Source organism: Phocoena sinus, chromosome 1 (assembly GCF_008692025.1).
Source record: "Phocoena sinus isolate mPhoSin1 chromosome 1, mPhoSin1.pri, whole genome shotgun sequence".
Classification (NCBI taxonomy): Eukaryota; Metazoa; Chordata; class Mammalia; order Artiodactyla; family Phocoenidae; genus Phocoena; species Phocoena sinus.
This window is the reverse complement of record NC_045763.1, coordinates 131,165,701-131,178,917: the sequence shown is the minus strand read 5'-3', so window position 1 is coordinate 131,178,917 and position 13,217 is coordinate 131,165,701. Positions and strand designations below refer to the sequence as shown.

The 13,217-nt window shown below is 34.9% G+C and overlaps 1 protein-coding gene across 8 annotated transcripts in view; it reads right to left on the bottom strand.

Annotated features, from left to right (window-relative positions):
* The window catches only part of RABGAP1L (RAB GTPase activating protein 1 like), a 705,589-nt gene that overhangs the window by 229,873 nt on the left and 462,499 nt on the right, over positions 1 to 13,217 (bottom strand). For all 8 annotated transcript variants that reach the window (XR_004351208.1, XR_004351209.1, XR_004351206.1 and 5 more), the window contains 2 exons: positions 9,274 to 9,399; positions 6,765 to 6,908 (listed from right to left, as the gene is read on the bottom strand). Coding sequence is in view for 4 of the 8 variants with exons in the window: in XM_032641784.1 (XP_032497675.1) it covers positions 6,765 to 6,908; positions 9,274 to 9,399 (270 nt within the window). In the remaining 4 variants the exon portion in view is untranslated. The remainder of the gene's footprint in view (positions 1 to 6,764; positions 6,909 to 9,273; positions 9,400 to 13,217) is intronic.

Below are 13,217 nucleotides of genomic sequence, written 5' to 3'. Positions count from 1 at the left end.
AAATATGCAGCTGTATTTTAAAGTACTAGGTTTAACATGCTTATTCCCCTATTGATCATCTTTCATAATTATTCCACCCTCTATATTTCTTATTTAAAAATTGACCTTAAATGTTCCCAGGGGCACCAAAACCTGCTTCTGGAAAAACACTGCAGAGAATTTGTAATCCAAGCACTTCCAGAACAAAGCATGTAACAGTATCATTCCCCATTCACTCCACAGCATCATCTGTCTCCAAGATGCTCCCTGAAGCATGGAAGCTACACAACCAGCCATCCTTCCCTCTCACTACTACCTTAAATGAAAACATGTAATCAATAAAACTTACCCCAGATTCTCCATTAGCACATCCTGTTTTCTCTACCTTTGAAATCTGTCCAGAGTTCAACCACTTTTCACTACCTCCACTGCCACTGCTTGGTCCAAACACCACAGATTACCTCAATTGTCTCTAACTGGTCTCCCACTTCTCCCTTCAAATTCTCCCCACATCTTTTTTCAACAATGTAACCTGAGTTCAGGATAAAACATATATCAGAGCATGTCATTCCTATACTCAACCTCTCCAGTGGTTTCCCATCTCAGTCCAGTAAAACCTAAATTCTCTACCATGGTCAAAAGACCCTGTTAAGATCTGCCGTATTTCTCTTCTTTCTTTTATCTTTCTCCATAGCATTTAACACCTCTGATACACTGTATATTCTACTTAGTCATTTGTTTATTGTCTGCCTTTTCCACAAGGATAAAAACTTAATGAGGGCAAGAGTTTTATCTGTTTTTTATTTACTGTTGTATGCCTGAACTTGAATGGTGCCAAGCATTAGTAGGACTTCAATAAACATTTGCTGAATAAATGAATATTCCTCTCAAAGTCACAGGAAGCACAGATAGTCGTTCTGCCATTTTTTAACTTGAGGTTTCTGCCTCTTTCTGTAATGTCAAAATTAACAAAAACACAAGAAAGAGCTGTTAAGACAACTGATGTGAGAACCATAAAGACCCTAGTAGGTAGGAAAGATATTAGCAGCCAGAAACGAGATTTTAGAGTTTTTTCTAGTCCTGAGGATTTCTACTGATAAGTAAAACATTAAAATAGCCTCTACAGTATTTATTGGTTAGTCAAAGCATTTTTTTCCTCTCTTGTGACGAATTACTATTCTTAAGGTTTTCAGAAAATTTTATGTTTATGTTCTTAATCTTCCTTATATCAGCCCATTGTGATGTGCTTTAAATTCAATGTATTACTTGATAAAGGTGTTAATGCTACTGTAGTAATCATAGTGCAATACATAAATGTATCAAACTAACATGTTGTGATACACTGTGATACAAGCTTACACAATGTTATATGTCAACTATATCTCAATTAAAAATTCAATGTATCACTATTTGAGGGAGGAAAATGGGTGCAAAGAGTAAAGATATTATACAATGAATCTATTCTTCAGATAACAGCTTTAGAAAACTGCTTTGAAAGGGGGATTATACTTGGTGGTATTCAATCAGATATCCCGTACTGTCATTTCTTTTCTCATCACCCTAAGAAGAAAGGAGAGGCAGGAAATATACTCCAATTTGAAGGGTCAATGATTTCCTTAAATTTCATGAAATACCAAGTTACTATATAAAGCTGAATGTATTTGATACTCTAAAACCTGAACTATCTGGGAAGAGTCAACTGTAAACAGCTGTCAGTTATCTTGTCAAGACTAAAAGAAACACTGTTTTCCTTATGTCTTTTGAAAGAAGGTGGAAGAAAAAACACTTTTGGAGGACTACTTGAATCACTATAGTCAATAAGAAACAGAATAAAACTTCTATTAAGGTCAATGGCTAAATTTTTGGTTTTAGCAAAGAGGCGCCTCAACTGGGGGGAAAACAAAGGTGGTTAGAAAGGTAATAACGAACCAACAGCTAGTTAACCCTCTCTTAAGAATCCCTAGGGGCTTCCCTGGTGGCGCAGTGGTTGAGAGTCTGCCTGCTGATGCAGGGGACACGGGTTCATGCCCCTGTCCGGGAAGATCCCACATGCCACAGAGCAGCTGGGCCCGTGAGCCATGGCCGCTGAGCCTATGCGTCCGGAGCCTGTGCTCCGCAACGGGAGAGGCCACAACAGTGAGAGGCCCGCATACCGCAAAAAAAAAAAAAAAAAAAAAAAAAAAAAAGAATCCCTAAAGTTGGTTGTTAATTGAATAAATTGAGAAGCAACTAAAAGGACTATACAGGTGGATGGAGCAGAATGGAAGGTAATATTATTAAGTAAATATTTATTACGTAGCAGACAGAGTGCTAGACACTTTATAATTGCATTTAATCCTTAAAATAAACCCAGGAGCTACGTATTGTTAGCTTCATTTTACAGAGAAGAAAACCAAGACCTATATTGGTAAAGTAATGTGAAGAAAGTGATACAGGAAGGGTTAACTAAAAAGCCAAATACCTCAACGCCAATGTTAAGCTGTCTCTATGTTGCTTCTTCTATAACTGAATACATTGCTGAATTTTCCACATCAGGGTAACTGCCCTCATATAAGCACAAAAGTGATTTGGGTCTTAGATCCAGCTCTTAGTTCCCATCTGTACGCAACTTCAGAGATTAAGTGAATGACTTCAATCACCAAATGAGATTCATTTTGCTCCATGTTCATTGAACACTAATCTGATCTAGGACCTGCCATCTACAAAAAAAAAAAAAAAAATAGAAAACAAAAAATCTGCCCCTGATCACAAGGAAGACTTTTACTGAATAAAAACAACACAAAAGGCGATGCTCAAAATACTTTGCAAAGCTGTTTGGTAGTATCTACAAAACCCTAGCTTACATATGCCCTAACCCAGAAATTTCACTCCTAGACGTGTGCCCACTGAAATGGGTACACGGGCTTCCCTGGTGGCGCAGTGGTTGAGAGTCCGCCTGCCGATGCAGGGGGCGCGGGGTCGTGCCCCGGGTCCGGGAAGATCCCACATGCCGCGGAACGGCTGGGCCTGTGAGCCATGGCCGCTGAGCCTGCGCGTCCGGAGCCTGTGCTCCGCAACGGGAGAGGCCACAACAGTGAGAGGCCAGCATACCGCAAAAATAAAAAATAAAAAAAATTAAAAAAAAAAGAAATGCATACACATGTTTACCAAAAGACAAGTTCAAGAATGTTCATAGCAACACTATTCCTAATAGCCCTAATCGGGAAACGAGCCAAACGCCCATCAACAATAGAATGGAAGAACAAATAAATTGTAGCATATTCACAAAATTGAAATAAACCATGCCTAGATGCACTATATGGATGAGTCTCACAAACATAATGATGAATGAAGAAGCTAGATGAAAAAGAGTTCATATTGTATGATGCCATTTATATAAAGTTCAAAACCAATTAACACTAATCTAGGTGTTAAAAGTCAGGATAGTGATCACTCTTCAGAGGAGCAGTGACTGAGGGGAGGAGGGCTTATGAAATGCAGGTAATGTTCTTTTTCTTTTATCCGGGTACTTGCCACATTAGTATGTTCAGTTTGTTAAAAATCAGCATGTTTTACACTAATTTTTGCACATTTTCTTTTATTCTGTTATATTTAAATAAAAGATTCTTTAAAAACCAATGTTTTATTCTTGGGGGATTAACAGCATAGCATTTACACTGTAATTAATACTTTTAGCCTTCTTCTTATCCCTCCATATAAACAGAGACAGATAATAAACATAGGAGGCTTTGTTCTTTAAAAAGAATTTTTTTTCATTTCAATTTTGGGCTAAATGTCAATTTACAGAGTTCCATTCATCTCAATATAAGAAAATGTATTTTCAACTCTAGTTTCAAATCCTGTTGCAATCCATCTTCACCAGACAAAAGAATTAACCCTAGTCACCGCATATTTAGCTTTAAGTAAATATTTTAAATAAAACTACCGATAACTAGTTTTTGATTCCAACTGCATTGTCAGAGTCTACTAAAATTCTTCCCTTTTCTGCTACTTCATTAACTTCATATTCTTAACCTCAGAATGAATGAAGAAATCCTTAAAAACATTTAACTTAGGAAAACATGAAATGAGGATATACTTTCTAAGAGTAAAATTTCAAGCTCAATGACTTTCTCATTTTGCAATAGGATCTTTGCGCAAAATATTCTGCAGACCAATACATTTTTTTGGTCAGAATAATGAACTTTGAAAAATCAACACTTTTTCCATCTAAGAATTTCCAAGCCTTCCATTTGTAACTCAATATTAATTCATAACCATCAAGATTTAAATTGTTTTCTTTAAAAAGAGAGAATATGACGAAAACAAATACCTATGGATGATTCTATTTAAGACTATGTTTCCATTTCTTCTTTTGGAATATTTTATCACACATGAAAAAATAGCCTTGATATAAATATTTTATTAACTACAAGGAGGAAAGGGGCAAAGAGAAAACACAGACAAGCAGGAAATAAAAGTTTATCTAAAAGTTTCCTTTGCAAATTAATCCTCTGACAAAGATGACTTAGTGGAAAGAACAAATATCCTGAAGCACACTACAATACTGTTCCCAATAAACTTTATTTTGAAAGGCTATTTACTTTGTTAAGGGATGTTATCATTTATTTCCTTGGTTACCATGATGCTGTGATTACAACTTACTCTGTTTTGGAAAGCTATGCAACTTCCTTAAAAAGCTGCAGAGTACAGGTTTAAGGGAATAAAAGGTAACATGTATGATGCTCTTAATTAATTTTAATGAGCATTAAGAACTTTCAAACACTGTGATTATGAATCGCAGCTGACAACTGATGAGAAGGCTTATAAATTTACTTTTTTTTTCCTTACCATAAATGTTGCTAATTTTTTTTAGCAACTGATATTAGAAATTCAAATATCTTCAAGATGAAATTTCCTGAGGAATTATGAATCTGGGTTCCAGAAGACCCGTGGACAGTGCTCCAGTGTCAGGTATGGCACCATTCAGGTAGAGACAATTTTACAAAGTCACTATTCCAGTGTTACTACTTTACCAAAAGTGACCAAGAAATCCAATTTAACTGGTATGATTAAGCATATTCATTTCATTCTCTTTTCTATAATGAACACCACCGAACCAATCTACTCTGAAGTTAGATAATATCAGCAAAAAACATGAAGCAATGATAATAAGCATTTGCAATCTCTTACTATATATAAAGATAAAACTGTTAAAATGTCATGCCCCCACTTTTTCCTATTTTTATAAATACCATGAAATACTGAACTCAGATCAGTGTGCAATAAGTAAGACCTATAAATATTTATCAAAACTAACTTTTAGTATCACCTTGTTTTAAGATTACAGAACTCAATGAATTTGGTTTTACTTTCAAAGAATATTAAACTAAATTAGAGGAGTCAGAACTGTTCACCACACCTATTTGGATAATCAGGCAAAGTAGAGTTTTTAGTACAAATGTGCAGTTTGCTTTGTGCATGCTGTGATCACACCATTTTGACTTTGAATAAGGTTTTAGCTCCTAATTTTGCATTCTTCCTTTAGGTTTAATTTAAATAGGCATTTTAGGAACTAATTTGTAAGTAAGACAAATAGAATTAATGTGTCATCAGTCAGGTACTCTGGCTGTTATAATATTCAGAATTCGGGAACATATTCTGTGTCTCTCAGCGAGTCACTCAACTCTTCTTTATCAAAATATATTACAAATGTTTTAAAATCTTACATGTTTACAAAATGCTCTGCACCCTTCATATGTTGTGCTTCTGCCAGCTAGAACCTTTGAAGAGCAAAACCCAGCTGTGCTTGCATATCAGATGGTTACTGCAGTAAGTAGGCTGAAAAGTAACAGTTATGCTTTATATAGCTTATATGTTTTTTGTCTTTTTTAACCTTATTTTTATAATGAAATTTCTAGTTCCTGGGGTGATTAAAATGGTTAGACTTTTCTTCTAAGAAAGAAGAAACTTTGTGTTAAAAAATATTGTAATATAAAACTGTCTAGATTATATTAAGTTTATACTTTTGATTACTCCAGCTTTTTACATTAAGACAGTTATATTTTTATATAAATTTATATTCCTAATAAAAAAGTTTTTCTTATCCAGCAACGTTTTCATCACCGCGAAGACAAACATTTTGATGGGCAGTAAATGATGTATGTGTGTGTAATATTACTTACATCTTTAAAAGAGTAAAGTAAATAAATACAGCCATCTAAGGAACTAAAAACAATAAAGGAAAACAAATATAGATACCTAAGGAATTCTGCAAACTAATTTTTGATATATTCTACTGTCTAAACATATAATTATATGATATAGAAGCTTTAGTTTATCACTTCTCAATTGTCTGGTAGGAGTCTCAAACAACACACAGGAAGAGATATGAATTGAGAACTTAATTACCATAAATTTTTCATTTATATTCACTCTTGGAGGATAATTACATTACCATTAAAAACACACCTGATTCTAATTTCACATATTTAACTTTAAAGGTCCTTGGTATTAGTAATGCATAATTATACAGATATAGGCTTATTGTGAATTTAATGATACAAATTTAATTGCTTCATTTTAATTTGTAGAAATTATATATGCCTAACATTTTCATTTCTCACAAATAATAAAATTACAATTAAAGTAGTCTTTACTAAAAATTCAAATAGAACTTTTTGGTCAGTATTTATGGCTTAATGTTCTTTTTTAAGGTAAAAAGAAAATGAAGAAAATTGTTAATCATGTTAAGTAGAAACTATTTTCTATTTTGACTTAAATATGAGAGATGGGAGTCACTCTACCTCACAAAGCAGTAAGTCAATGATGTGGAAGACCATGCAGAGTGGGAACTTGGCAGTAAAAAGAGTGAGAAACCACTGGGATGCATACATATGAGCTTCCAGGTTCAGATCAGAAAAATGGCCGTGCAGGTCCGGTAACTGCTCCTGAAAGTCAAAGTGGAAAATTGTGGGGGGAGGAACACTGAAGACGCCTCATTTCCTGCCACAACTGCGATTTATGACAAGCTTGCTATGATCACTCTCAATTTACTACAGCATTTGTTGACTTGTATATAACTACATAGAAGTGATGATAGGAGATGATAACTGGGCATATGACAGAGAACAAGAAAGACGTGTTATGAACAAATAACAAAGATCAACTCCTGCTCACTTGACTGTTCCTGTTTCTTGGGAAATGCTTGCTCTGACAGAACACCTGTGGTCTGGTGAATATCAGGACTCCACGGTCAAGTCACAGCACTCCATTCAGGGTTGAACTCCTAACTAGCCAAAAAAGAAATGTATCTTTTCTTTGAAGACCATTTAATATAAACATCATCTGGGTTCTATGATATTACTTCAGTACATTATGGTACTGAAGCCCAAAACATAACCGTACTTTTAACAGTCTATCTTCAATATATTAAAAATTACAAAGTACAGAAATTGTACAAGTATATAATATATAAAATTGGATGTCTCCTGGGAAAAATACTGGGAAAAAGAGGAAAAACCCTCTTTCCCCCTGACTTATACAAGTAAATGCTTTTCAAAAGCATGAAAGGCAAAGTATAAAGCATTAGCATAGCTATTCCCATAACTGAAAGACAAAGGCAAAGATATATAAAAGCCCACTTTAGTTTTGTTTTCATAAACAGACCACAGAAATAAAATTTTTGTACAAGATGCTCTTTGAAAAACACCCCAATGTACCCATCAGGTACTTTTAATGGGGTATTGAAGTGGTCATTAAAATGTATTTGGGTTTCTTCATAGTACCATGAACATGCTATTCATTTATCAGGTACTTTTTTTTTTTTTTTTTTTTTTTTTTTTTTTTTTTTTTTTTTTTTTTTTTTTTTGGTACGCGGGCCTCTCTCTGCTGTGGCCTCTCCCGTTGCGGAGCACAGGCTCCGGACGCGCAGGCCCAGCCGCTCCGCGGCATGTGGGATCTTCCCGGACCGGGGCGCGAACCCGAGTCCCCTGCATCGGCAGACGGACTCTCAACCGCTGCGCCACCAGGGAAGCCCCTATCAGGTACTTTTATTTGACTCTCAAAGCTCTTAAGAATACTGACCTTTGAAAAAATATGAACTTTTAAAAATGAAAGGTAAATGAAAGATAAAAAATGTGAAGAATCCCAAATATTTACTTGGAGGAATTAAATCTCTAAAAAAGAGCCCATTGCTTGTACTGTCCATAGTTATCAGATTCTTCTACACAGTCTTTTTCCCCCTCAATGCCCATTTGTCATTGTGCTTACAGTTCTTTTGACATCCTCCTCCCCCTTTATTTCTTCTTCACATTGCAGGTCTTCTACCCTCCTGTATTCCCTTCTCCTAATACAGCTGTCCTTAACCTCACTGCAAACTCTCTGCCTTCCACTTCCCTGTTCTAGGCTTTGTCTCCTATTGGTTTCACTTCCCCCTTAGACACCTACTGATCTCCTGACGAGTCATGTCAATAAGCTCCTACCAGTATCCTCTACTGCCACATCCCAGTAACCTTCCTCCCCAACCACTTTACTTTTCCCCAATATGGAATCAATTCAATCATGTATTTTCTTCACATTTCTCTTGGATTCCCAATACCTCTTATAGAGAAAGCCATATAAACATGTTGCATAGACCCATTACAAATTTAAGATTTACAACCTTAGGTGGAATTTCAAAGCTACTCAGTAATTCCTTTAACAGCACTAGACAATAATTTTGTCCTTGCTCACAATCTTTTTTATGACAGATATATAAAAGAATACCTATTTCTCATACATATAATTTACACATATACATTATGAAATAGTTAACAACATTGTTTGAGATCTGGAAATTACAGAGGAAAAAATTTAAAGTATGTCCCTACACTACAATATTTTAGGTGGTTTTTAATTTCATCAATATCTTTCTGTCTCTTTAAAGTGTTCTCTACATGTGGACCTAAATATGGTACTGGTGCTAATTAATATTGAGAAAAATCTTAAGTATTTCAGCTTTTATTATGTAAATATCTTCATTTATTTACAAATAATACTGGGAAATCTCTTTACTGACTTAATTCACCATATTCGCACTTCAAAGTGTATTAAGTTGAATATTTTAAATGGAAGACTATTTTTATAAATGGTCAAGTAGTTAAATAAATATTTTATGATATTAAGACCACCGTAGATATTGGTCAGAAACCAAATCCATTTACCTTTTCTGTAACTTTCCATTAATTTTCATAAACCATTATTTTTCAGTTTTATTGGACTTCCCCTATAAGTCAACAAATCCCTGAGTGATAAAACTTCCTAATGTTTATTTACCTGCATTAGTCTCTCCAACTGATAGAACTTGCAGTGAAGATCTTCAAAGTTGTTTTTGTAGAGGTCTCGTAAACCATAGTCATACATGATTTTCACCAAAACACAGAATGCTTGTTCCTCTGGCATCTACAGGAAAACATATACATACAGAACATGACTGAGTGGCATTTGACCAGAATGTCAGAAACATTCCTTCATGTTATTAGTCCCCTGTATTAGTGGTTGAAGGCCACTAGTGAATGAAATTCTCCAGAGCCAGCTTTCTGCAGTGACACAGGTAAAATCTGTGTTCCAAGTTTCAAGCTTCCGTACTTGAGATGAATTTCCCTCTTTTGCTAACTTTAATCACCTAGTCATTTACTCTTAAGCCATCTTAAAAATAGGTAATACAGTCAGATGATGTAAAAATTCAAAACAATTTAGAAGTATATAAAGGTTAAAAAAAGTCTCACTCCTCTCTATCCCTATATCCACTAATCCCTGTATCTGTCCCCCCAACCTCTTTTGCATAATCTCATTAACTACTCAATAATTTCTCATATATCCTGCCAGTGTTTCTTTATGCAAATAAAAGAATTACATTTATTTTACTTTTTCCCTTTCCTATATAAAAGATAGCATTCTAAATACATTGCCATGCACCTTGCTTTTCTCCCTCAATAATTTCCCAAAAGAGGGATTGCTGAGTCAAAGGATAAAATGCATTTTTTATTTTGATAGATAGTATGATACTGTCCTCCCAGAATCTTGATGTTGCTATTTTTCTGTCTATAAAAAGGTCTTCAGCTGTTTCAGAAGCTTATGAGCTTCTCTCATTAAGATTTAAATAACAAATAAAATCTGATATACCTTCCCAGATATTTTTATCTGAACAGAGAATAAAATCTGAAATCAAAAGAACCGATCTCTAAATCATGGTATCAATAAGCTGAAAGAATTTAGAGAGGGACATATTCAATATTTTAGGATTTGTACCAAGCAAACAGAAAAAGTTGTCCTTACTCAAGGTCCTAGGATGTAACTATTATGTAAACATTTACTTTAAATGTCACTTCTTTGAAAGTCTGACCTTGGCTGATTTCGGTATTTGACACATTTGTTAGACCAACTTCCTGCCTGAATAACTGAATCGAGTAGAGTTCTGTTTACCCACTTAGAAATGTAACTGTTTATTTAAGTTCCTATACAAACTGACCACTTCTGTTTTCTACTATAAACCATGAAACATGTAAATTAGTTAAATAAAATCTCCTAAAGTTAAATAAGTACAGTTAGCTGTTGTCATTTTGCTTCTCGAAATATTTGCTTATTTCTTTTTTACCTATGAGTTGGGGGCCTTGGCTTTGACCCCAGCTGTTCAAGTCAGCAGACATTTTTCAGTTTTTATGCAGTTATTTAGAACGTAAGCACACTGTATTTTTTACCCCTTTAGCAATTCTGTCATTGAAGCTTCAAGTGACACTAATGTGCACATGAACAGTCCAATACTTCTTTTACTACCAAGTTATAAGCCTCTTTGTCTTCTCCCTGATTTCTACTAAAATGGCTATACAAAAATGCTGCCCGTAAGATATCTGTAACCAGCCCTAGAGAAACTAGTTCACTCAACTTTTCCCTCTTCCCAAGTAAGTGATGATTAGTTGAATATACAAGGTATAAAAGGGATTAACCTTTATTTCCTTGAATGTGGTGAGACCATTAAAACAAAAGTTTAAACACCCTTCAGCATTCATACACGCAGTCACTGAACATATAAGATGCAAAGTACTGTTTGTTCTAGGCCCTGGATACAGAGGTAAAAGTAGAGTGCCTTCCCAAAGGACAAGGAAATAGGCAACTCTACTTGAGTCTGATACAGACACAGAAGTCGTGGAGTAGGGGAGGATGGGAGTGTGGAAGAGGTGTTAGATGTCGCTGCAGTTACAGTGCAAATAGAGGGATGGCCGGATATGAGCTTTATCAGGATAAACTATTTAAGAGAATGACAAATAGACATAAATTTCTGCTTTGCTTTTAGATATGGAGCTTAAATTTATTCATATTCATTCAGTCACACTCATTCTCTCTCCCTCTCTCCGGGCACCCATCTCTGTCTCTATCTCTTGGTCCCCTTCCCCTCTCCCTCCACCACCTTCCCCATTCAACTGTCTGTCTCTCACACATATACAAACAATATATTTAATAAATGTTCTTTAAAAACAAAAGCATTTGAAAGTTTGAACTTGATCCCTAAAAATAAAACTGACAATCCCAGCCTATTTTTAAAAGTATATCTATATTTTGGGTGGGGGGCAGCCTTGGAGTTAGTATCCTTCAGGTCTAGCTTCAGCAATATAGCCAAGGTTTTGATTTTAAGTTAGTACACGTGTTACATGAAAACAGTAGACTAAACCTACAAAATACCAGTCCAGCTGAGTAGAATCAATACTGACTATCTGTGAAGACTAAGGTCAGACATAATAAGCTCTTATGGGATCTCAGATACTACCTCAACACGAAAGTGACTAAAAATGAATCCCTGTGAAAACAGAAAAATGGTTGCTAACAAAATGAGTGAGAAAGTAATGGGAAATAGTTATAATCCTTTGGAAAGTGGAAATTCAACCTTCTCTTTCTGGTTTAAAGATGAAATGGGATCTATTTAGCATGTCTAATTAAGCTTCCCTTGGTATTTCTCTTTCTTCAATTAATGTATTCATTATTACTAGCAGCAAGCAGGGTGAGCACACAAAATTAGCAAAAATGTCAAAGATTTTAAAAATGAGAATATCTAAACATGTATAAAATATAGCTAGACAACAAATACCGATTGACATTTACACTGCAGAGAAAAAAGGAAGTTCACACATAGACTTATAATGGTGTTTTGCTTTGAAGGATAAGACAATGCATGTTTTTGAAATACACCTCAGTGAAGTGTCAATAACAGGGAGTGAAGGCTGAGCCTAGATTGATGATATTGTAAAACATAAGACATATGATAAAAACATACTTTGGAAATTATAAACAATAATCACTGGTGGCTACTAATGACTTCAATGATGGCAGAAAAACAACAATAAATTATAGCTTTGTTAATGCAAATAAATATAATACTAATAATTATAATAATAAGTTGGGTAATAGGGACCTAGCTGTAACGTTAGCAGTAGTTGGCCATTACCATAACTCATCAAATATAGAAAATAAATAAACTGGAGTTGAGAAGCAATGCTCAACAACACACCATTATATGATCAGATAAAACAGACTAAAAAGTATAGATAACAGTTAAATGTGGCAAAATAATTAGTATTTACCACTTTCTGTTTTTAATATATGTAATTGTAAGTTTATATCATTTAATTTTTCCCAGCTTTATTGAGATATAATTGACATACAACATTGTGTAAGTTTAAGGTGTACAAAGTGATGATTTTATTTATTTATATATACATATATCACCTCACATAGTTACGATGTTTTTTATGATGAGAATTTTTGTCTTTTTTGTGGTAAGCAATTTTCAAATATACAATACAGTATACAATACTGTATTGTATATACAATACAGTATTGTCAACTACAGTTACTATGCTGTACATTACATCCCCTGAACTTATTAATCTAATAACTGGAAGTTTGTACTCTTTCACCACACTCACCCATTTCCCACATCTCCCACACCTGGCGACCATCAACCTCCTCTTTGTCTTTTTTTGTTTTTTTAAATCTTGTGGCCACGCCACAGGGCCTGTGGGATCTTAGTTCCCCTACCAGGGAGCGAACCCATGCCCCCTGCAGTGGAAGCATGCAGTCAACCATTGGACCACCAGGGAAGCCCCAACCATCAACAAACGTTTTTAGTTTCCACATATAAGTGAGATCATACATGTCTTTCTCTGACTGACTTACTTCACTTAGCATAAAGCCCTCAAGGTTCATCCATGTTGTCACAAATAACA